The following is a 25,957-nucleotide window of genomic DNA, read 5'->3' on the forward strand; positions in this document are numbered from 1 at the left end:
TAGAAGTAGAAAAACGGATGCTTTAATGCACTGTAGTGTCTACTGCTAAAAGCATTTGAATTGTTCCTTGTCATCTGAATTCCTCCTCCTCACTGCTGGGTAAGTGATCTGTTTTCTCAAAACAGCAGTATCCTTCCTGAAGGAATATGACTCRGCTTTGCAGATCATGTGTATTACTTCACCAGTAATCTACTTTTTGATTTCACTGCACCAAGAAAAAAAGTTAAACAAAGTCCCTTCTCCAAAATCAAGATATTTTTAATGAGAAAAAACAAGGAGATGTAGACATTTTAGTTGTTAGTTTTGAAGTAGTTTCCTGAAGTAGCTTTTTAAAAAATGATTACACTTAGCTCTCACTAACATCAAGCAGGAAAATTAGTTTCCTTTGTTCTCAGCAGAATCATCACCTACTTTTAAAAGACCATCACTCATCCACTAGTGCATTTCCAAAGCTTCAATGTGTCTCCCTATTTTAACACTTTTGCTGACCACAAGCAGCTATTTCAGTTATCTCACCTTTTTATTCAAGTTGCAGGGCACAATTGCAGTGCAGTTTCACTCTACTAATAAACCGACCTAATGACATTCTGCATTCAAAACAACTCCATTTGCTGGCAATTGAATTCTTTACATGTTTCTAATTGCAAAAGAGCAGGGCAACATTAATATTTTCTCTCTAATACTGGAGGAGTGAGGAGGGAGGAGAAATTTCCTGTCCTTGTTTAGATTTTTATTTACTTACATGGTCATTTTTCATTGAAAAGCTCTTAGAAGCCACATGAGATCTCAGTTTTTGTCCTAACAGTCAATGGCATTACCTGTGTGTGCTGTGTTGCTATGGCATGGAAGGAGAGAAATCATTTCTTTAAGAAACATTTACTACCTGCTTTGTCCACACAGTGATCTAGCTCTGCAATTTATGAAATCCTTACATATATCAAGTCTCACTCCAGTTCTATCAACTCTTTTCTAAAGCTTAGTTCTGAGCACATGAACCCTTAAGGTCAACTCATCCTCCTCTCAAGAATAGCTGTTTTCCACCTCCAATTTACCTTTCACTTCAAATGCACAGGCAAGTTTATTAATTCTGCCGCTATCACAGATGTTATAAGTAATCCTCTGTCCCCTTTCAGAAATGTTCATAACTTCTACTTCTTGCCCTTTCAAATATAACTAAAGCTATATCTCACACTGTCCTTCAGTATCCCAGTAAAATGTTTTTTGTTCCACACTACATACAACTGCTGTTGTATACCACAGCTGTTGCATCTTACATTGAAAAGCTCTGTCCTCCTGTGTATTGTTTCAGAAGTCAATCTAACAACACTGTTCCCAGAATAACTTCTCCATTGTTGCTTCATTGTTTCTGCAGTAATTTCAGTTCTGCACACTGCACATSAGCTATCAAGCTGTGACATTTCCCTATTTCTTTTAGGGTTTTTCTTTGAATTTAAAGTGCTTTTTTTCCTTTTGATTTTACCACCTTATTTTAATGGATAATGCTGGAATTGAATTCAAAACTTAACAGGACCTGCTTCTTTTTTTGACCTGGTTTGACCAGTACTAATGACAACCATACTCTCACTGAGCAACGCAACTCAGAAGGACAAAATTTTTGAAATTGAATTCTTGAAAAGTCTTGTTTACAGAAAGTATGTTTATGCAATAACTTTTTCCAGCCTTTCAAAATATACTTGATTTTAAGTTAAAACTTAAATACATTTTGAAAAGTTTCATCTTAATACTTTTCAAAAAGTTTCATCTTAATACTTTTTGATTCAGAATAGATCTAGCATCTTTAACATGTACATCAACACTCCTAAACCCAGTACCACCACTAATTTTTCATACAGTAATAGTTTGTTTTCACATCTTTGCAGAATTAAGGTATTTTATTAATCATTTTAAATACACAGAAATGGTCATCTTAATGAGAAAAGTGACCCTTGTCTATACACCCTCAGCTCAAAACATACTCTTTATGACAATTTATAGTTATTTCTAATCTCCAGTTTAGATATAATATAGAAAGACACCTCCTACAACCACTGAGTTTTCTCAGTTCAAATGTAATCACTATGCTTGGCACCAGATCTGCTTGTTAGCAGTTTTATTCTTTAATCCTGCCACAAATAAGGTGACAGATCTAACAAGGTGTTCTCATTATTTTCCGCTTCAGATAATAATATTTAGTTATCAAACAGATAAAGTATGCTGCCTCACAGTCCTCCAATGCCTGTAAAGGTATTTTCCTCATTCAAATTCAGGACACATTATGTCTTCATACTACTACCTCACTTCCAGTTTAGCTTCTTTCTTCTGGAACCTCTCTTAGAATTTCAATTGAGATTTATTCATACAACAACTCAGAGTAACTTTACCTTTACATAACTAAAATAGAGACTGGAAATGTACACATTTCAACTGATGTGAACCCAACAGCCACCCAATATCCCAACAAAATATCTCCCAAATAACAAAACTGCATTTGTTAGGCTGCTCTAATTTTACTTCAGTCTTACAACAGGATGGGGGAAAGCTAATAATCAAATCAGTCAGTTGTGTTACCAGTGTAACTAATCTAAGATTAAAATTGATTATTTAGGGTTTTTCTTTTCCTCCTGAAAAACACAGTACTGTTTTTACTCATTTTCTGAGTAATAGCTACAGCTTTGCCGATATCCTCTGCAAGTAACAAGGAAAAGGAAGCATTTGTTATTGTAAATACTGTAAAGAAAAAAAAATATTTTGTCTGCACCCACAAACACGAAACTAAGCTTTTTGCTTTTTCATTGATTACTATGTCCAGTCACACTTTGTTGCTTCAAGGTATTTGCATTTCAAGACCTTTTGCATTTCAGCAAAATAAAAAGTGATATCTCCTGTCCAAACAAAGGGAGGCATCAACCTCTCTTAATGGACCCTTTTCTTATAGAAGAGCAAATCATGACCTAGATAATGGTGGCAGAACATAAGGAGCTCTTCCCACTCCCAAACCCCAGAAGAGAAGCCAGAACATCTTCCAGCACCCAGGCTGAACAAGGCAGCCCCTCTAGGTACATACATAAATGAGAACACTATAGTTGTTAAATACATTCTAAGAGATTCTCAATCATTTGACATGTCTTTCTGTGGCTCTGAGATTTGCAGTTACTGCAAGACCGAGCTAGTGCAACTTTTTTGTTACCAGAAGTCACCACCACCAGAAGTCACCACCACCAGAAGTCACCACCACCAGAAGTCACCACCACCAGAAGTCACCACCACCAGAAGTCACCACCACACAGCTCATGAGCTAATCAAGCCTGTGTCATCCCTCCACCCACACACAAATGTGGAAGTTGCTTATTAATACAGCTGGCAGGATATTCAGAATTGCAGGATCACCAGACAACATGTACCTATTTGTAACCACACTAGGTAGACTGTAAGCCTAGTACTAGCTTTCATCATTTTGCTTTCAGCATGACTTTTTCCCCAAGAGAATGAAAAAAAAAAAAAAAGTCCCTCTTCCATGAGGAAACCCACCGAGGCCAAGGCCAGCCTCTCAACTCGACAAGGACTTTTGCACTCATTACTGCCATGCAAAACAGGTTTCCAAGGGAGCATCGCAGATGCTTCACAGGAGACTAACCCACCATTCAGACCGTCTGTCCATGCAAACGCCTTGAACACCCCACTTCAGTGATGCCTACTGCAGATCACACCTCTTCCCTCATCTGCCTTAAACCAGACAGATTCAACCGCAACTACACGAACCACGAGCTGCACTGATCACACTGCTACCAACTTGCCTTAAAACCCCAATTAACACAGGTTGATTTTATATATATATATATATATATATATACACACATATGTGTGTATATATATATATATATACACACACACATATACACACATACATATAATTTTTTATTTATTTTACACACCGAATCGGCCATCCCCTTCCTCTTTCCAGTGGTGAGTCTGCATTTTCCTCGCTCGCCCACTCCTTTTAAAGCATCCAAACAGAGCCGTGGCCCGGCCCGGCCCTGCCCGGGGATGCCACGGCACGGGAGGGCAGCCACCGCCGGCGGCCCCGGTAGCATGACGCCGTACCGAGAGGAAACACCGAGCGACGCAGCAGCCTCCATTTTTGAGGCCAGCAGCGGGCTGCCCCACTCTCCTTCCCCGGGCCGGGCAGCTCGGGAGCCGCGGCAGCCTGGCTCCCGCTGCTGCTCCCCCTTCACGGAGGCAGGGAAATCCCTTAGTGGTTCCCTCCCCCCAAAAAACCCTTCCCGCTATAAATATCCGTTTTGAACGCTTCCCTCTCCCACCTCACTCCTCGATCGCCACCGGCAACACAGCCGCGGCGAAGCGCGGCTGGCCGCGCATTGCCTTTTATAGTCGTGTCATCGCGCCGCCCGCCGGAAAGCCCCGGCCCGCCCGCGGCGCCGGCTCCCCTGCCCCGCTCACGCGGGGGGTGGCCGTTACGGCCGCACCTGCCAGCAGCGCTCCGCGCGCCGCCGCCGCCCCCGCGGCCGTTAACGCCTCGCTTCGCGCGGCGCGAGGACCTGCGAGCCGCCGCGCCCGACGCGCAGGGGCGCTGCTCCCCCCGCGCAGCAGCTGGGCCAGCGCTCCTCGCGTCCTCTCCCCGCCGGCCGAGCGCCGCCGCCGGCCGGGTCCCCGCCCCGCGGCGGCGCTCGGGGAACACGGGCGGATACAGCCGAGGCCGCCCGCACTCGCCCAGCGGCGCCCGCCCCGGGCAGCCCCGCCGGCAGGGGAGGGCGCCCCCCCTCCCGGCCACCTGACAAAGCCGCTGCCCCCTCCTCCCGCGGGAGGGGGGTGTCGCCTCGCCACCGCCCCCAGCCCGGGCCTGGCCGCGGCCCCTTCCCCCAGCCCTTCCCAGGGAAGGGGGCCGCACTCACCGGATCGGAAAAACGCCGCTATGTCCGCCGAGTCCTTGGCCGCTTCCTCGGCCCCTTCCGCCGCGCCGCTGCCGGCCGTGGTGGCGGCTGCGGCGCTGGAGGCGGCGGTGGCGGCGCTGCTCATGGCTGCTGCGTGCGGCGGCGGCCGGCGAGACCCCCCAGCTGCGGCCCCGCCGCGCCGCCTCGCTCACGGCTCCGCGGGCCGGGCGCGCAGGGCTGTGCGCTGCGGGCGGCGGCTTCACCTCCTGGCGGGGGCGGCGGCTGGCGGCCCCGGCGAGCGCAGGGACATGGAGGTATGCGCGGAATGGCAGCCCCGGGAGCGCCCCCCGCAGCCACCTAGGCGGCGGCGTGCGCAGGCATCGCGGCGGCGCCGGCGGGCGGGCGGCAGCCGGGGCGCAGACAATCGCAGCAGCAGGACGACGACGACGGCATGGGGAGGGCCGGCAAGCAGCGCAGCGAGGAGCCAGTGGGAGGAGAAAGCGGGGACGTCTCCAGCCTCTTCCCGGGAGCGGGGGAGAGCGGGCGGGAGGAGCGGCAGCTGCGCTAGGCGCGGCGGCGCTGGTGGCCGCAGCAACCGCCGTCCTCCATTTTGCCCGGGAGGAGGGTGGGAAGGGGGAGCGGGGAAGGAAGCAAGGCCCCGCCCGAGGAACAAGGGCGGGGCGGGAGGGGGCTCGGGCGTCTCTGGCTGCGTCCGGCGCTGCTCGGGAGCGGCCGGGGGGCGGGGCGAGGGCGAGGGCGGGGCGAGAGGCGGGGCGCAGTGCCGGCGGGGGCGGGGCTCCGCGGGCTGCAGCCTAGCGCCCGCCGCGGGCGCGACCGCGGCGTGGGGGGGTTGTAAGGTGGCGGTGGTTGTTGTTGTCTGTATGATGGCTGTTGTTGTGATGGTTGTTTTTAAATTACTTTCCACTTTTCCCTCCTGCGCCGCTCCTGCGCGGCAGCCGAGCCGTGAAAATGAGGCTGTGAGGCGAGCTGAAGTACTTGAAGGCGTTGAAGCAATCCTCTACATCACTCTCTGTACTTTTTTTTTAACTACTTTTTTTTTTCCAATGATCTTAGTGAAACTCGAAAGTGTTTTGTACCATGGAGTGGTCCAGCGGATGTAATGCAAGTGGGTAGCTCGTGACAGAAAGCTCAGTCAGGTGCTGCGGTTGGACTTGGTAGAGGTGTGTCCCAGCAGAGGCAGATTAAACTGCCAGAATAAGGCAGTGTGACGATAAGGTAGAAGGTGATGGAGAAGGCAGTTTAGCAGTTGCRCAAATTGATAATATTGAGTAACAGGTCACAAATGCTTGTGTCAGAAACATAGCTTATTAGCTCAATTGAACAGCAGAAGTATAGCTCCAAGAATTAACCTCCTGAACCTTTGATAAGTGTTAAAAGCAACCATAACTTCAAGAGAAATGTGTTACATTAGTTTATCACAGCTGGGCAACGTGGAAGTCATTTTCCCAAGGTTTGTGTTTAGCTCAAGTCATATAGCTTGCTGAAAAAGCTTTTGTGCAACTGCCCTTGCCCTAATTTCTCTTACAKGGAAGAGATTAGTTTTGACTGAAAAGAAGTTTTCAAAATGTCTTTCTTTGAGGCAATGGGCCCAGGAGAGAGTCCCAAATGAGCACCCTGCTAGCAGAAGCAGTTGCAGAGTAAATTCCTTTCTGGCTGGCCTAGCAGCATCCACTTAGCAAAAAACAACTGTGACAAATGCTGCTGTACCTTAGTAAGTTGTAAGTTGACCTGGCAGTAGGAAAGGGTGCTGTACAGGAGCACAGAAGAAACTGCAAGGGAATATGAGAAAATGGGATAAGTGAAGGATAATGGTTAATATAATTGGTGAAGGAAAAAAAATGCCCTGGAATCTCAATAAATTGAGCTATCAGAGGCTGCAGAACAAGGAGTACTTCAGATGATTTGTTTTCTGAATTTGAATGAAGACCCTGATATTCTGTACAGCAGTGGAAATTAAGTAGTCATGATTGTAGAAACAGGAACAAGATCAATGGTTTGAAGTTTATTAATTGTCATTTGAAGCCAATTATGCCGGTGTTAGCTTTGAGAGACTGTTCTGTCTATCAGCTGTTGAAAATAAGATAGTGACCATTTGTTTCCACTGAGTTGCTCATCCTGCATACAGTACAGTTTGCCAGTGGATGCTGAAAAGCCCGCATTCATTTGAGCAATTTTGAAGGTTATATGACTGAAATTTTGTCCCTTCTTGTGTTCCCGCCATCTGCAGGATATACTGGTTTTGTCTTTCTTGAATACAGGGATGCTATAAGCCAGGTCCTCCACTAGAAGAGCCTCTCAGTACAGTGAAATTGAAAGAATCCGAAGTGATTTCCACATCATAGGATTTAGTTCTGTGCTTTGATTGAGTGTGATCAGTCACAAGTTATTTACTTGCTGCAAAGTTGATCCTTACAGAAAAACTTTTAGCAACCAAGTATTGCTCATATCCTTTGCWGCATTCAAAAGGGTTATAGCAAAACGGTAGGGTGCTCTCTAGGGTTGATGATCTAACGCTATTCCCTATTGAAGGATAGGTTACAGGAAATAGGTAAAGACAGGAAAGCAACATCGTGACCAAGTTACTTAATGCATTGTAACAAAGCAAGGAGTTCCTTCACAGGTATCCACCTGAGATCTCAGATACCAGATTTAATGTTTAAATTTGGGGGGATCAAGTTCTAGTTCTTCTTGATCGTTTTAGACTTGAAACTCAACAAAGAAAACAAGGTAYAAATTGTCTGTATGCAGAACACTGCATATTGAAAACTGAAAAAAAGTTTAGTTGAAAAATTGTGTAAGCTTCCTACTTTAGAAACCTGGCATTAGGGAATGGCCGTAATCTCCATCCTCAACTCCCACTTTGCTTCTCTGATTTTTTAGTAAACCTGCAAATTGTTTTGCAGCAATGGTAAATGCAGGAAAGGAAAGAACATTCTTTCTCATATAAAAATATTTTAAGGGTGCTGAGACCTGCTAGATGTCAATACTGTGAAGGCTGAGCTTCAAATTACAAGTTTATTTAAATTGCACAGAAGGAATTTTGAAAACCAAAGATGTTGAAATTACATTTAATTTATGTAAGATTCTCTCTATCTATATATATATATAWAAACACTTGATTTTGTATAAGCAGATTGTTCGATGATATTTAAACGTGAGAAAAATAAATGCCTTCACTTTTTTTTTCGTTGAATGTCCTTTATTCTTTCTTGTATTTTGTCTTAGTCAGGTTGAATAGTCACACTAAATTCAGTATATCCATGCACAGACATCCTCGTTCCTGGCAAAGAGGTCTCTTGTGAGGGAAGAAGCTTACCCAGTGACTGGCTTTCCATACTCAGGTTGGAAAGTGTAACACGTCGTGTCGTCTTTCATCCCTAAAGGAACATGCAAGTTGGATACTACTCAGGTTCTTTTCCTGCACCATTTGCAGACAACTTAATGAAGAAAAAAAAAATGCCTCATTTCTGTAGCATACTAAAGAAAACAGGACAATAACTTAATTAAAAATCACTGATATTTATAAGTTTTTAGAAGTGACCTAGAAACTCATTAGCTTGGACAAGCTATCAGGCAGAAGATGATACTGACCTTGGTGGTCAGTATGAGCTGTCTCCCTCCCCTGAACTGAAAGAAATCTTCAGCTGTGAAAAAAAAATGTGTTTTTACTAGAGAGTTCATTTCTCATACTTKTTTCCATCGTTAACTGTTTTATTTCACAAACCGAAACAACATGAAAGATAATGTGGGCACAGGACTTCCACATGGACAGCTCTTTAATGAAAAAGGTATGCGGACTTCCCTTCAACCTAGCCAGCCTACAAGAACTGCTTCTTACAAATATTGTTGTTCTACAGCAGGCTTTCAGGGGATTTCAAACGAATCTATAAATCAGGGCAGGAGGACTTTCAGAAGCCAGTAGAGAATGCCATAGTAGCTGGTACTGTGCTTTTTTGATGACATGGCCTCTTTTATGTTTGGAGCAGTTAAGAAAAGCGACTCAAGTTATTGATGTGTACCACCTCCAAGTTGCTATCGAGATTCTAATCTAAATAGTGCTGGTGTTACAGCGACATTTATCAATTTCAAATTATTCTCACTTCTCCAAGTACATAGTATCTCTTATCTGTAGACTAACGCTGAAGCATTTTCCAAGTTATCATTATCATCTCCTTTTCTTTTTGAAAATGCACTGTAKTTGTCTACCATAGTACTATGTCTGCATGCTCCATTTCCCTTTGCTATCAAATTAAGTTCTCATCTCATTATGTGGTGACTTCTATCAGCTTTTGAAACTTCTGCCTTTGCCTCTTCATTAGTTTTTCTACTGTTCGAGTAGCAGTTAAATTTCTTGTATCTGATAGCAGATGGTCTGAACTACCTATCACATATGGAAAATATTGCCAATGTCCTTGAAAATATTTTCCATGTATTTCCACTAGTGAAACCTTTCACATTCTGACATCACCTTACAAACTTAGAACAGCACTGCCGCCACCCACCAACATATACGTTTCACAGATACTTCTGTTAAGCACCTGCAAGGAAGGTTTAGTACGACTAAGTCAAAAATCGCATACGGTTAGTGTTTGATGGTCACTGTAAGAAAAGCTTTCCTACTCATGTTTGTCAAGTCTTAAGCAAAGAACCATGCAGTTTTTTTTAACAATCTGCAGACCATCTTGTGTGTTTTTGTATGTCATTTACTGAAAATGTTAATCCTCCTGATTTTATTTATAACTGAACTACAGTTTTTATAATTCTCACCATTTCAGTGATGTGCTAGCACTATAAAAATCCAGCTCCCACTTCTGCTGCACGGCATGTACTGGCTTGTCAGTGTCAAGTATATTTCTATTAGGTGTAGAAATTACATCAAACATCTGATGTTTTATATATTACTGGTGGTCTGTAAGCCATCTGTTGACTAACCTCAGCCTAATAAAGTGTTTGCGTTTTTTTTCTTACAGTTAGGCACTCAGAATTCTATGTTATTGTACAATTACTAGCATCTGAACTTCAGCTACATCTCAGATGAGTTACTTCATTGCCTTCTCTATCCAAATTTTAGTAATGCTTGTTCTCTCTGTAAGGAAGTATGCAAACACATAAATGGACGGACACACACACACACACACACACACACACACTCACACATACTTCTGGTTTCCTGCCACTACCATTAACATTTAGGCCACATTGAACTGTCAAAGGGTATATTCCTATTTGCCCCAAATTTCCTGGGCAGAAATGCATTCAGCGGTTTAGAGTCTTTCCAAAATAATTGAACTTACTGTGCTTGTTTAAAAACAACGTGCATATTCATTATGAGATCACAGCCTAGATGGATCATGTCCAGAAATCCTAACAGTAGGATAAGGCCGGCTGAAGACTCTCCTTCAAAAAAAGGCTGCTTTACTCCTTATTTTAATCAGTTATTCTCAGGGTGGCATGACCTCTTGTTCTGCTTGTAAAGCAATTTTCCTTTAGACATTCCACAGCATGCTTCTCTCTTCAAAAATAGATCAATAGGCCAAGTTACATACTCCTGATCATTGAATATTTGTTGACTGCTATTTTCATCCTTGAAGTTTTGAAGATTTTTCATTAGGGTGTGCTGCCAGGTAATTAAAGACCTTTTCTTCTTCTGGTAAAGAAGAATGGCCAYGCTGCTTGTGTTCATCTTAAATATGTCTTCTGTGTCTTTCTTTTTTTATCTTTAAGAGCATTTTAGAGAAAAACCTCAAAGACAGATTCAGCATTGTCCTCTTCTTGTTGAATTTTGCCTTCTAGTCTCTCACATGTTAATCTTTACAAGAAAAAAAAAATCTATTTCTGTCCTCATTACTTCAAATTATGAAATTGGGCTACAGAGATCTGAACCAACTGAAGAGAACAAGAGTTAGCATGGCTAGCTTTAAAGCTAAGAATGTAACATTATTGTTGCTTAAATTTCAGAAAGCATCGGGAGCTGTACATATTTTCTCTTCAGACTTCCAGAATCTCACCTTCCTAGTGCTAGCTTTTTAAACTAAATAACYAAACTGTGCAAATTATTTAGTGGATTGGGTCATATGATTTTCTTTTTTCTGAAGGTACCATATTGAAAGCGTCTCTGTACAAAGCATACAAAGCCCTAAAGGAAACCTTCTACATCAAGCCTGACATCCTCCATAGATCTTCCATTACTTACTTGTTCAGGAGATTTTATAATCAGTAGAGGAAAAGATTACCTACAAAAAAATAGGCCTCACCAAGTTTTTGTTATGAATACTATGAACAATATGGGTGTTGCAATATTGCTACATCATAGCATTTCATGCATTCAGATGATCAGTGATATCTAATTTGATCAAGATGTTGTATAGATAACCTGTGTCAGAACAGCCTTTGTTCTAYATATCTAAAAGCACTACTAGGTCCACAGAAAGAGTATACTGTATTTATCTTTAAATAGAGACCACTGCTTTGTATCATGGTGATGGAAGCTCAAAAAAATAGGCCACCTATTAAACTAAGCTATYATGCTAATGGTAGCCAAGAGATCAGCAGACAGCCTTACACTATGTCACTTATCTATACCAAGCTTTTTGACACACCCTGTAGCACATCTATGAGAAAACTGTTCACTTTGTATCAAGACAATATATTAAGTCCAGCTGACAATTAACTTTCTGCTGTAATGGTAATAGTGTGTTAATTGTACTGGTTTGCCTATAATCAAAATAGTGGGGGAGAATAGACATAGAGTAGCATGCAAGAGCTGTTCATAAGATGATAGAATTTTAGTTTATGAACTTAGACAAAATGAAAAGTCAATCAGAAGTGAAGCTTAACAAAATAGGCATCCTGCTTCAAGAATTTTCTCTCAGAAAAGGACCTTCAAATCACTTCTGGTGCTTGTTTTCTTGTATTTCTCATACATTCATCAGCGTACTGATTTAGAGTTGCCCAAATAGAACATTTTGGATGCTTAAGTCTGTACCATTTCTGTCAATCAGTATCTTGTAATAGGAATCGAGCTAATTTGATTAATGCTTATGCAACAAACACACCAGAAATGCATAGTTCCTATTCCACGCAGGGAACTGAATTRCAATTTGAGTCATTTAAAAACTGACAATTTTTGGAAATATTTACAGTACATTTGCACTTTCTAGTTTTTTGATAGYTTTGATAGCAACATACATAGCTAATAAGTATGTTGGTTTTATATGACTTGAGTCTTCAAAGGCTGATGGYGTCCCCAAGAATGCACTCCATGCCTGCTGACTTTACTGCTTTGACAGGCCAATGGGCAGACAGGTGATGTTTACAACTGGACCTTGAGATACTTCAGGTCCATTTGTGTGAGAGTCCAATAAAGAGCCATCTTCAATATATATAGAGTTTTCAGTCAGATTACCAATAAAGACAGGTGTGATGCAGTGGATCAAGCGTTATTAGGTGGGTTACATGAATACTCAAACACATCTCAGATCTGTTTCATTTGGAGAAAATGGATTTGCTCAGAAAAAGGCTTTCCAAATTCCCGGGGAGACTGCTTGAGACACATGGCATGGTTTCTCCTCTCCCTGCAACCCATTTGTAGAGTCACATGTTGCAGTCTTATAATTTATCCTTTCCCTTGGTGTTCTCAATTCAGTTATCCAAGGCATGACTGTCTTTGTCATTAGACTGGTCATTATAGTATATCCTACATTTTCTGCAGATATTTCATTCTTGCCTATGATCTCTGTACATAGTATGTGATGTGTTCAGATCATAAGTTAATGGTTTTGTTTAGAGAGGTCAACTTCTAGGTGAGGATTTATCATCCCTTGGTACCAGCTGGCCAACATTGTCAACCTAGCCAATTGTGCAATTGGCTAGACAGTAGCTACAGATATTATTCCTGACATTGTTCAGTCTTCTGAATTCTCTGAGGGTGCACAGCCATGAATTTTAAACCTTGCCTTCTCCCAGAAGCTGCTGCAATGGGAAATAACTGATCTATGTAGAACAAAGTTTCCTAGTGTTTCCTTTATTCATAATCAGAAAGTTGAATTCCTTGCCATGCCTGGGAAGCCACTTGGCTTTCAGCAGCAAAAACGCAGCAGCTGCAGCAGTCATGTGGATAGAGGACAGTAAACAAATTGGTTTTTGTCCCCTCTACTTTTTCAGTTAGAAGACAAGTCCTCTTTTATTTTCCTTTATCCTTCTTGGTATATCCCTTTTTGCCCACTGTATCACAGTAAGCTAATTGAGCAAAATGTAACTGTTTGCCAGTATTTTGCTCTTCAAATGCATGCTTTCTTCTCTTTTCTATTTAGCAGTAAATTTCACAGGCAGTCCCAGTTTTCTGTTTTTAATTGAATGAGCTACTTAGAGTGGAACCCTTGGGCACAACAAAGGTAGATTTTTTGATAGCCAGCAAGATATTCTGAGAGGTATGCAGTACATACAACTATTGACATATTAACTCGGTAGAGCCAGTTGCTTCACAAGACATTTAGCAATTGGTAGACCATTCAGAGCCCACAGCACGGTTGCTTGGTGTTCCACTTTCCCTTCAGGGTCTCAGCTGCTGTTTCTAAAGAGAGACATATAGAAGGACTTCAGCTCCAAGGCTTTCTAGTGCTTAGCCCCTTTGCCAATACTGTACACAAGACTGAAGAACAGTATCTATATATGCCTTTCATTCTGTTGTGGGCATATGAAACAGTTACATATCCCATGCTTACTAATCTTACACTGTTTCTCCACCTTCTTAGCTCTTATGGAGGAAGAACAGCCAAAGTGGGGCAGGAGCTGTGTTCAGTTGGCAGCACTCCCAGGAAATGACCACAAAATTCTGGGCCTAGGCGTACCATAGGACACTAGGTATTTTTTGCATTTTTTGAAATGATCCTGCCTCTTGGTGCAGATTAACAACACATAATAAACCTTTTACAGGTAGAAGGCTACATTCAGTTGTTTCAACTGTCATTGTTATTAGTCTTCAGGTTTCACTAATTTTCTCTTTCCTATCAATAATAGGTGAGGAATGACTTTTTTACAGTAAACACCTTAAAATACAGCAGCCAGCACAGGAGTAAGTAGGATGCCATACAGACAATACAGACACCCATTTCAGCTAATTTATACAGACACCCATTTCAGCTAATTTGCTAAGTATATATTTTTACTGAAGCACTCAAATTTAAATTACCAGTACTCCTTAGTGAAAGATTGCATAGGCAGTCTCAGGAAGAATTTCCTGAAATTTTGCTATTCGAATCATGTGCTTTCCTGTAACTACTTATATCCAGCAGAAGTATTTTCTTCATGAGACTACCAGCCTAGATTTCCTCTAGATTTAGACACTTGCCCAGTAGGTGTAGATATTTACACAACAAAAGCTGGGCCTTTACAAAGCCAACCTCTGTGGGAACTACAGCAGCTCGTATGAAGACTTGTTATTGTGTCACACAGGGAAGATTAGGACCAAAGAAATTAGGACCAAACCTCTACCAAATACCAAACTTTAGCCACTTCAACACACTTCAGAGATTGCATGACAAACAACCATTCCTTTAAAAAAAGCAGTTTTTCTATGCTTGGGTATTTCAGTTAGCATGCTCCTTCAAGCTCCATATGCTCATGTAAAGCACGATTCTACAAAGGATTCATTTGTTGGATTCAGACATGAATCAACGCTCACTGCTATTGCTACCAGCCCCTCCTTTATGTCAGAAAACAATTATTCTTTTGGAACTTGCTGTAATATGTATTGCATTTTGCAACTTCGCTTGTGTTATAGTCTTGTCTCTTGTGTAGAGTTGGTTCATTTTGAATTATTGTCTATTTCTGCTGTTGACTACACTAACTTCTAAGCTTGTATAATAATTAAAGTCATGTCTAACAACAACATAATATAAAAAAAATCACATAGTCTAGAAAGCTTGTAACCACATAATGGACAAAATAGAAATGGAGAAGGAAGGAGCTGTTCTTGGAAAAACAGAGGCTAGTAGAAGAGTTGCTCTGGATAATTGTTGACCTGGGTGATCCTGCCCCTCTACTCAGCCCTGRGGAGGCCTCATCTTGACTCCTGCATCCAGTTCTGGGTTCTCCAGTACAGGAGAGACATGGAGCTGCTGGAGAGAGTCCAGCGTGGGGCTACGAGGATGATCAGAGGGCTGGAGCATCTGCCCTATGAGGAATGGCTGCAAGAGCTGGGCCTGTTTAGCCTGGGGAAGAGAAGACTGAGGGGGGATCTTATCAATGTGTACAAGTACCTGAAGGRAAGGTGTCAGGGGGACGGGGCCAGACTCTTTTCAGTTGCCCCGTGTGACAGGACAAGAGGCAACGGGCACAAATTGAAGCACAGGAAGTTCCRCCTGCACGTGAGGGGGAATTTCTTCCCTGTGAGAGTGACAGAGCACTGGAGCAGGTTGCCCAGAGAGGTTGTGGAGTCTCCTTCTCTGGAGATCTTCAAGGCCCGCCTGGATACAAGCCTGTCACACATGCTGTAGGTGACCCTGCTGATCAGGGGGGTTGGACTGGATGATATCCAGAGGTCCCTTCCAACCTTACCGATTCTATGATTCTATGATTAGTTCTGCTAACTGCAGTATTACTTTCTATATTGATTAGAGAATTTATTATCTGAGTCCTATATATAATTGCATCCACCTTCAGTTACCTCAGGGAAGTAACAACAGTTTGGGCATTGGATTAACTCTTGTTAACACTACACCTTTTTAACACTTAAATTCATACTATTCTTAATTGTTATGGAATTCTCATTTTACATCACCTGTTACTACACCTTTTCACTCAAACCACAGAGCTAAATCACATTCTAAGTTTGACTTACACCTTTTACACATTTTAAAAGATGTTCAATTCCTTATTAAGAATGTTTTTCTCTTCTCTTCATTTTTTTTGTGTTTTTCTTATATTGGAAAAATCAGCTCTTTATGCAACAAGAGTTAAGCTAATCCAGTCAGAAATCCGGCAGTGATAGTAATTTTCTTGCAGTTTTAGTTCACCTAAAGGTAATAATTTCTGATTAAACTGATTATTCTTTTTAGTAGGCACAAATATTAAAAGCCTTGCGTATGTCTGAAAAAGCATACCACAAAATATATGTTCTTTCTTACAAATGAAGATAATGTTAGGCTATAATAAGATAGGATTGCAGGACTCATAGGAAAAGGTCCACTGCAATGCGATTTTCAACAGTAAGTACCAGTCAGTGATTAACTGGAGCTTGGACTAGCTCACATTATAATATCCATTACTTTACTTTTTGTCATATTTCATAGCATGCAAGGGCATAAGCATGTGGCTTTATCTTCTGAGGTGAAAAAGATTTGTATTTCCAGTCATTTCACTATGTACTAACATCAATTATAAGAATACTCACAAGCTCTTAAATTATATACATCTATGTGGRTTTCATTCTTCACTGTTATATCTTTTACTGTATTTGACAAATGTAATTACTATTTAACACAGACTTTCTGATTTATATTTGTTATATATAACATTCAAAGATGAATGTACTTATACTAACTTTTCAAGACATCTAATGGGCTTAAAGTTTTCCCTAAACCCTTCATACAGTAACAAGCACAACAGTGAAGGATTTAAAATAAATTTCTATGCCTGTTAATGAAAACAAAACTTTGTATACCAGCTGTTTTGTAGAAACATGTTCCTTATATTTTAACTGAAGTGAGAGTAATCAAATCTTTGCTGCTATTTCTTTTATAACAGATTTAAGCCATCAGCTCTCTCCAACTGTGATTACTTTGGCAAGATTAAAATTTAGTTTCTTCTTTATTTTGCATAATGAAATAAATTAACTCCTTCATCATTCATTCATGAAGTACATTCATTGATTGTTATATATTTAGAAACATTATTGTTTCCCATTGATTCATCAGCCATATTTTTATTTCTAAATGATATTCTGAAAATAGTTATATCTTATTAATATTTTCAGGTATCTAAGATTATCAATTTTGCTGCATATGTAAGATTTTTAGATTATATTAAACTAGGTAAGAAGCTATTCAGTGAAAAACTGAATATTGAAAACATTCCAAATAGTAACATTTCTCTTGTATTAATATTAAGGTTTTGTGAACAAAGCTGGTTATAACACTATGAAAAATCAAACCAAAACAAAACTACCTCCAAAAATGTCACCAGTGGATGTCTTATGGTGGCAGCTGAAGCTGGAGACCAGAAGTGGAGATGCAGAACTGTTTCAGAAGGCTGTTGGCAGTTTTTTCATAACAAACTTTGTGTATGAGTTGAAAAACTGAGTGAGGAAGCAGGCAGGGGGAAGGAAAAGTTTGCTGTGCTAGGATAAACACAAAACAAACTGATATTYATACTTTCCATAAAATGAACAGTTACAGATGACAGGCTGACTTTTATATAACATTGTAAATGGTATGACTACAATGGCAGATTTCTTCTCTATCCACTAAACACAATTCATGTGCCATAAGGACTGAAGATACTATCCTGTTTCAGAGAGTAACAAATACCAAATCTTGCACGAAAAGAAAKGAACAGTTTTTCTAACATTGCAAGTTTCTTTCTGGCCTTGTACTGCTGTCATAAATCCTAAACCACAAGGATTACTAACATGTACATGCATTGTGACTATTGTACCTGTAGGTGATAGTTAGGAAGTTAATTGGAAAACTAAATAAGAAAAGTGGTATCTTCTGTTAGATAAGCTGGTATAACTGGAAAAGCCAGATAAGATTTTAGACACACATGTTCATCAAATCAGATGAAGTAGTCCTGTTTGCCGCCTCCTACCCTCAACAGCAACACTAGATGGTTTAAAAAAGACTTCTGTCTCGCTAGACTTTTTTTTCACTTAAATCCTTAGAACACTGTGGCTACAAAAATCTTGTTTTAAAATGTTGTAACTTTCAAAAATTGTTTGAATTGATTGTTTCTTTTGATCAGTTTTGAGTATATGGATTTTTAACTAAATAATTGCTTCTTTTTCCTTTTGCATTAGAAAAACTTGTAGGRGTGTGAGTCCCTCTAAATCTCCCAGTCTGCTTACTGAATTATGCTTCTTTATGTATTAAATGGTTTTAATCATTTACGTGTTCTCTTCTTTGTTTTTAATGCTTAAAATACTTTGTTCATCTTCTCTGGGCTCTGTTGCTCCCTTATCTCTTTTTTTCAGATGGCATGCTAAAAACTGAACATATTTCAGTTCATCTCAAGTTGAGGGTTTCCTGTGTAATATTTATGTAATAGTCATATAAGTTCCAGTAACAGTATTATATAAATTGGTGATGTAATCTTACTTTAGTCTAAACTGAGTTATGGTCAATCTGTCTAAAAAAATCATGTAACATGAATACATTTATTGCACCTTAATAGTATCCTTGTCTTATACTTGCACAAAAATGGGAATTTATCAGTAAGCTTGGTGGGGGGATAAAGGTTTCTATAGTTTTATAAGTTGATATTTTTTAGTTCTGATGTGATAATCCTAACAAAATTAAAAWGTTTAGAAATACCAGATTAAAAAAAATGGAGAGCACTGATATGATTAGAAGCATAAACAAAATTCCATAAACATATGAAGTTTAGGAAAAGGTTAGACAAGTAAGTATGAGAAGTAAAATAAGTTTCGTTCTTCCTGCCTCAAGGTAGTGTTCTAATTGGATGACCTCTTAAGGTACTTTTCAGGCCTATAATTTTACAGATTGAACTGCATCTTTAAGATGTTTAAATCTCTCTGCACTTCCAATGATCTAAGTCATTTATGAATATTTACGTTTTACTAGTTGCCCTCTTTCAAAAAAAAAAAAGTTGAATAGATAACATTTGTTTTAGCATAGTGCCTTTCCTTGTTCATATCAAATTCCAATACAAAGAAAGTTGAATTGTGACTCCTATCATCCTTTCTTGCCTTTCTTTCTGCTTACCTTTTTTTCTGATTATCCCTTACAATGTGGCTTGTTTCTTTTCTCCTTCAGAGGAAAGTATCTAAGATTTTTTTTCATGTGGAAAATAATATTGCATGTGTTAACAGGTCAGTTTAAACTGCTTTTTTTTATATTAGTATGATTCCATTTGTAATACTGGAATATTTCCTTCATTTTATCCTATATTGCTTTGAGAAGAGTTTTAACTAAAGCAAAAAGGCTTCTTTTATTCTGAAACAATCATAGCCAGGCAAAGATTGGTACTGTTTTAACAGCTACATGTTGATTTAACAATATCACTATAAAATGTACAGTGATATAGCTRTTCCTATAGAAACAATCAAAAATTCCAAGGTAGACAGGACATTTCTGTGTAATATCATTATTTAAAACAGCTATCTTCAGCAAGTTAGATATATGTGAGAACTAAAAAGTGAAATTCTTACCTTCTTCTGGTATATAACTGCATCTGTTTTCATGAATTTTAAATAAATAAATATCTCAGTAGACCATGGTGGGTGTATTCCTCTGTTGCAAAGAAAAAGCCTCTGGATTTGTTAGGAGAAACAGTAAGACCCCCAAAAGATGTTAAAATGAAGCTTTGAAAAATCAAGATATACCATATACAAACCTAGATAGCATACATTTACRTGTATTCTAAGTCCATTACTAATTTTAATACTCTTCTAGATCTGTTCCACTATCAGCTGTGCTGTTTTATTTTTCTTACTGTTTGAATAATTGGAGACAGGCTGATTTCCATCAATTGTGCATATGCCGCTGGACAAAGTTATCTCTGCCTAAATCCTGTGATGCAAGAAGTCTTCCAAGTTGGATGCACACTTCTCAGCCAAGAATCTGTCTGTGTGAATCACGTGTCTTTGTCCTCCAGTCCACGACTTTTCAATCTTTTTAAGGTGAAGGACCATCTTTCCCCTTTTAAAAAAATCTATGGATGAGTCTATGAAGACACCATACTGATCTTCTCTAACAACCAAATTAAATTAGCTTGAACTTCAAATGTCAGTTTTGTACTTCCATTTTTTTGCCTGCTTGCCAGGGAATGTATGTATAGTCTACTTAGGTTTGTTGGGGAGGGGGGCTGCATTTTTTTCAGACTGCCTTCTGATGCCTTGTGATCTGCTCACTGCAGTTTGAGAACTACAAATCTGCAAGGCCTCTTTCCGTTGCTAGAGAACGGAAGCTGAGAACGGCTCTGTGAGTTGTGTGTGGTCAAGGACCTGAGGAGACAASAAGTCCGGAGCCATCAGAAGGGCTTCATGGATGCCTTTGTCTTTTTCCAGTGTGCTGTCATATTTGAGAGCAGGCCCAAAAAAGATGTCTAAACAGGTCTAAAACTAATCTGTCCTGAAACAACAATGTATATGATTGGACTGAACAGATTTCCTCCCTTTGCTGCCCCTTCTTTATGTCACAGGAGTAACATACAAGAAGTTATCTTGCTCACCTATTACCATCCGTATCTGAAAAGGTTTTGCATCAGTTATCAGATGTTAGAGTCTACTCCTCGGTGTAGGAGTATAATATACTCCTACATCATATCATATCATTTTAACTAATGGTATTTGAATTATAATAGCGCTAGATGACATCTGATAAGGCATAGATCAAATGGATGTGTAAAAGTGCCAGGCAGGCAGAGCCGGTTTGTATCCGCTAATAAAAGATTCCAGAGATGGATCTTGCACTTTTAGCTATTTCTTATTGGTACCACTGAGACCTTGCCTTATAACACATAAATCAATACTTTCTCTTGTGGCCAGAAGAAAGGCACTGCCAGCTTAACAATAAAGAATAAGGGCTTCCTAACATTAATTTTATGTTGGTGTAATACTACTAAGCAGCTGATGACAACAAGGAGCAGCAGGTGCCCAGCCCCTTGCAGCATCAAATGGAAACACAATGGCAAAAAAGTTCACATCGCCTACACGCTGCAGGAGTGCGCTCTCCTAGCAGCTCCCAAGCCAACTTGCACTGCATGATAAGGAGAGTTCCAAAACAAATACCTGTCTCCTTTTTACAGATTCTGTGATTCATGGCAATGCACATCACAAAATAAAATATAGTGAGGCAAAAATGAAAAGTTAGTGTCAAGCCCTACAATCAATTGTCTCGATAGTAGGAATCTGACCAGCTGCTAGTTTTCCCTGCTAGAGAAACCATCTTTCTGCAAATGCTGCTTCGGGCCTTTTACTAGGTGTAGGATGTTTTATGTTCCCCTGTTGCTCTCCTGTCATGTTCAGTGCTCAGGCAGGTCAGGATCTTGATGTGGCCTGATCCCTTTTCTTCCACAAGKTCAGAGCTTGCAGGAGGGCACTGCCGTGTGGCAGCATTCCCAGGCAGCTGGAGCACATGTCAAAGGACATGGCTGGGCAGGTGCTACCATGATTAGATGTACATTTGAAAAAAGCCTGAGCGTTACTTGTTCTTACCTGGCAGATGAAAAGGAGAAAGAAGTGTGAACTGCACAGCCAGTTGTCTGTCCGTACTCCTCTACACTCCCCAAATGAGTTAGTCTTGCCGTTTTAAGAGTTAGAGCCCAGCCTCAAGAAGCCCTGAGTGTCCCCTGCTCTCATTAGCTTCTGGCATGTGAGTTAAACTGTGTAGCAGGATGAGTGGTACTGCTTCACTTTTTATTAAGAATTAATATTAGGGTACTCCAACGTTTCTTAGTTTAACGGCTGGACCACAAATGACGATTTGAATCGCAGGTGGTGATGATGGTTCCTTCCTCTCTGATTTGGCTTTGATAGTACCTTTGATGTAGAAGAACTGAGAGTTTAATTTGCATAGCATTACTCTCACTCCTATCAGTCTGTTGATGAGCAATCTTTATTAAATTTTTCACCATTTCAGGATTATTTACATACTTCCTGATTTTATAATGAGATCCTGTTTTACTACACAGGGAGCCTACTGATGAACATCTGTTACCTTATGAGTTTTATATTCTGGGCATGGTATTTAAAATTTTACTCCTGTTACAAATTATTCCACCCTACCAGAAATGACTACTATTCTTAATTGACATGCAATATCTTGTCAGGGAAATGGCAACTGCATAGGACAAAACAAGTAATGGGATAATTATTAACAAGTTCAATAAATGGATTTGCCTTTTATTAATATCAACATAGGGAATATTTTCAAAATAAAAACATGAAAATAAACATGTTTGTGTTTTTACATACTCTCTTCTTAGCTTTAACGTTCACTTCTATTCTAACTCCAGCTTCCTCTGTTTCTTTTCTGTAGCAGAATGTCTTCTGCAAAAAACATCTCTCTTCCTGCTGAGAAAAATGTGAAAGTCCTGTTTTCACAAACATTTTGAACAAAAAGAAGATCAAATCTTTGTCAGAAAATAGATTATCTTTTTTGTAATCTGTAGAACATGTCCATGTACAGGAGAAAAATAATTTATTTGACTTTCTAAAGGGTACAATCATTTAGCCTATGTGATTTAATTTGAAAGGAAATTTCTCTGCTTTTGCCTCTCCCAAAGTAACCAATAATTTACAATTTCAGTCATAACAGGTAGTAAAAATTAATATTTCAAAACATTTTTACATATCTAAAAAGTTTGTAATAGACAGCAGGTTCTATAATTAAAAATGATGTACTATATATAAAACTGTAATATATTTTAAAATGCAATGCCTTCAGTGTTACACTTTTCCTTCTTTTTAAGAAAAAGAACAGTAGGAGTTTTAAAGAGTACATGAGGAGAATCATTTTTTATTTGATGAATCAAGTTTATAATAAAATTGCTCCAAAGACCAAACACAAATATTTGAGATAATAGAAGACAGGATATTAATGTATTGATATCATCTGGATAATAATACAGTATGTTCCTGAACTTAGAGGTTTTCAGAAACTTTGAGAACTAAAATGACTATGTTTTCATTTATCAAAAAGTTATGAAGTATATTTTATGGCTTAAAAGGTGTTCTTAAAAAGAGGTGATATATATTCACACACATTTGTTCCTGTAAATCTCCCCTCCTTCTGCATTGCCCTGCTGAAGCTGCAGAGTGCATCAATAAAGATTCACCCTTTCCCTCAGGAAATTTCTGCTGCACAGAGGTAACTGGGCATGTAGGACTCATGTGGCAGCTCCATGCTTCATAATGCAGGAGGCAATGATATAATATGAACAATAAAACGGAAGACTGCGATATATAAATATCTCATGTCCTCAGATGCCAGAAGAGCCCACGAGGCAGTGGGCAGTCTGAGTTGGTAGCTACATTGATACAACAAATAAAGAGGCAAAAAGTTCCTTGAGCCACCTTTGCCCTCTTCTTGCACCCTCAGGCCAAGCACAAGTCTAGATTGGTTGATGCCACATGTTCACACCAAGGCTGAGTTACTTTTGTACTTATCATACTCCCAAAACACTGCCCTTTGCACTGTTTTCAAGGGTTAACCCTGTAATACAAAAAAACAAAAACAAAACCAAAAAACAATAAAAGCTACTAAAAATCCAGAGCAGGAAGGAAGTTAGCTTACAGCTCCTTGGTTTCCCATGCTGCCAGTGTAATGAATTGTCATTTTCAACAAGATTGCCAAAGCTGGTTTACAGTTCCACTTTTTCTTTCTTTCTTTTATTTTTTTAAAGTATAATTAAGACTTAATATATGGGCCTTGAAAGCATGAACCTTCATCATGGGAAGAGAAGGGGACGGAAGACATTTATTGCTGATGCACTCATGGAGAGAAGATACTTCTCTGAATCGTAGAATCGGTAAGGTTGGAAGGGACCTCTGGAGATCATCTAGTCCAACCTCCCTGCTCAGCAGGGTCACCTAGAGCATGTGTGACAGAGTTGCGTCCAGGGGGCCTTGAAGATCTCCAAAGAAGGAGACTCCACAACCTCTCTGGGCAACCTGGTCCAGTGCTCTGTCACCCTCACAGTGAAGAAATTCCCCCTCACGTGCAGGCGGAACTTCCTGTGGCTCAGTTTGTACCCGTTGCCTCTTGTCCTGTCACATGGGACAACTGAAAACAGTTTAGCCCCGTCCCCTTGACACTCTCCCTTCAGGTGCTTATACACAATGATAAAATCCCCCCTCAGTCTTCTCTTCCCCAGGCTAAACAGGCCCAGCTCTTGCAGCTGTTCCTCATAGAACAGATGCTCCAGTCCTCTGGTCATCTTCGTAGCCCTACACTGGACTCTCTCCAGTAGCTCCATGTCTCTCTTGTACTCGAGAGCCCAGAACTGGATGCAGGAGTACTCGAGATGAGGCCTCCCCAGGGCTGAGTAGAGGGGCAGGATCACCTCCCTCCACCTGCTGGCAACACTCTTCCTAATGCACCCCAGGAGACCGTTAGCCTTCCTGGCCACATGGGCACATTGCTGGCTTATGGTCAAYCTGCCATCCACCAGCACTCCCAGGTCTTTCTCTGCAGAGCTGCTCTCCAGAAGGTCAGCCCCCAGCTTGTACTGGTGCCTGGGGTTATTTTTCCCTAGGTGCAGGACTCTGCRATGTCATCTGAAAATATCATCTGTCTTGGATGATCAGAGGAGGACAGAGTTAAACACCCATTCTTTGTAGCCTTGTTACAAAATTTCCTTTCATATCTGTGAGGACAGGAATCTGGCTTTTTACTTTACAAGAAAAGCCATACCTTCCTTCATGCTTCCCAGCTCCCTTGCTCCACGTCTCTTAAGCTTGTGTATGGGAGGGACTTTTACCCTTTTCTTGTGTGTCATAGTCACCCTCGTATTTGTGCTTTCCATGTGTGTTTTGTACTTTCAAGTCTATCTAAGTGTTCAGATTGCTGTGTCAAAAAGCTAAATGTTTTTTAGAAATATATATGTCGCACTGAAATACATTATTCCATAACCTAGTTGCATTGATCACTCCATACATTGTGCCAAGTCTCTGATCACTGTCTAAATTTGAATTCAAGACAATAATTGAGGAAAACTACTTAATTATTTTTATACAGCAGACTTTATTTTTATGTAGATTTTTCTGGGTGTAAATGAAACTTATGATAATAAAGACAACTATTGTGATAATACTTGGACCTTTAAGAGCCTTGAATAAATACAGTTTGTACTGTGGTCCTCTTTAAGACTATGTTAATACAAACAAGCCTGACCTCAGGAAGAACTCTGTAGAGGGTAATTTTTGAAAGGAATATTTTAACTTCTAGTCATGCAGATATTTAATTGTTCACAAAAGATTTTAAATTATATTTAAAAATTCACCAGCTAAATGCAYGCTCTTTATACTGAAAAAGATTGTTCTTTTATTCAGTAGAGTTTTATAATATATAGGAAAGCAGGGTCTGTACAGTACTTGAAAGTTAGGACTTTGTTTTACAAAATATTATGTGCCTCTGGGATGGGAAGAAAGCCTGAACAACAGGTTTCTGCACCTCTGCTGACTTGTTCAGACAAATTAACTTGTTATGACCAGTTTTGCTTGGTCTTCCTGAGGGGAGATAGATGGGTGTGGGGTGTCATAATGCTACCTCACTTTTTCCCAGCAAATATCTTTGATTTGTAGTTACTTCAAAAGATTCTTTTTATGTTGCGACCCCCTCATTCAATTTTTCATAGACATTACATAATGTAAGCCTACCTCCTTATCCTTGGAGGAGGTACAGTCAAAACAGACAGATGTTCACATCTTCCTGGCAAATGATCCTATTGGTCTCACCCACACTGGATGCACATACATAGTCTCCTAGATGTCTGCAGCCAGACCATCTGGCAGGATGGCATGTTGCCCATCCTCAGGCTTGTTCGATATGTTCACTGCAACACAGATACAAAGCAGGAATTTTATGGTGCGTAGGGCAGGCATTCTATACACCACGGTGAACAATATCTATTACACAGGGAATAACACCTCTGGGCTATTAGCATCATGTGTTTATTTAGTATATACGTGTTATGTAGATACATGCCATGGGATATGTAGACAAAAAAGAAGAAGTCAGAGTATTTGTACCTGGAAGCAGGAAATTATATTCTTATACATATGTGTGTGTGCGAGCGTGTGTGTGTGTAGTGTGTGCACATACACTCACACACATATATATGCAGACACACACACACACATATATATA

At 40.3% G+C, this 25,957-nt stretch overlaps 2 protein-coding genes across 2 annotated transcripts in view; one reads left to right on the forward strand and one right to left on the reverse strand.

Annotated features, from left to right (window-relative positions):
* LOC146597436 (triple functional domain protein) overlaps positions 1-5,539 on the reverse strand; it is a gene marked incomplete at its 3' end in the record, with an annotated part of 147,741 nt that extends 142,202 nt beyond the window's left edge. The window contains exon 1 of the mRNA XM_085302089.1: positions 4,911-5,539. Within this exon, the coding sequence (XP_085158215.1) occupies positions 4,911-5,034 (124 nt within the window). The remainder of the gene's footprint in view (positions 1-4,910) is intronic.
* DNAH5 (dynein axonemal heavy chain 5) overlaps positions 5,198-25,957 on the forward strand; it is a 198,939-nt gene continuing 178,179 nt past the window's right edge. The window contains exon 1 of the mRNA XM_085302093.1: positions 5,198-5,514. Coding sequence (XP_085158219.1) covers positions 5,198-5,514 — 317 coding nt within the window. The remainder of the gene's footprint in view (positions 5,515-25,957) is intronic.

Source organism: Rhea americana, unplaced genomic scaffold (assembly GCF_003343005.1).
Source record: "Rhea americana isolate MKP2758 unplaced genomic scaffold, rheAme1 scaffold_185, whole genome shotgun sequence".
Classification (NCBI taxonomy): domain Eukaryota; kingdom Metazoa; phylum Chordata; class Aves; order Rheiformes; family Rheidae; genus Rhea; species Rhea americana.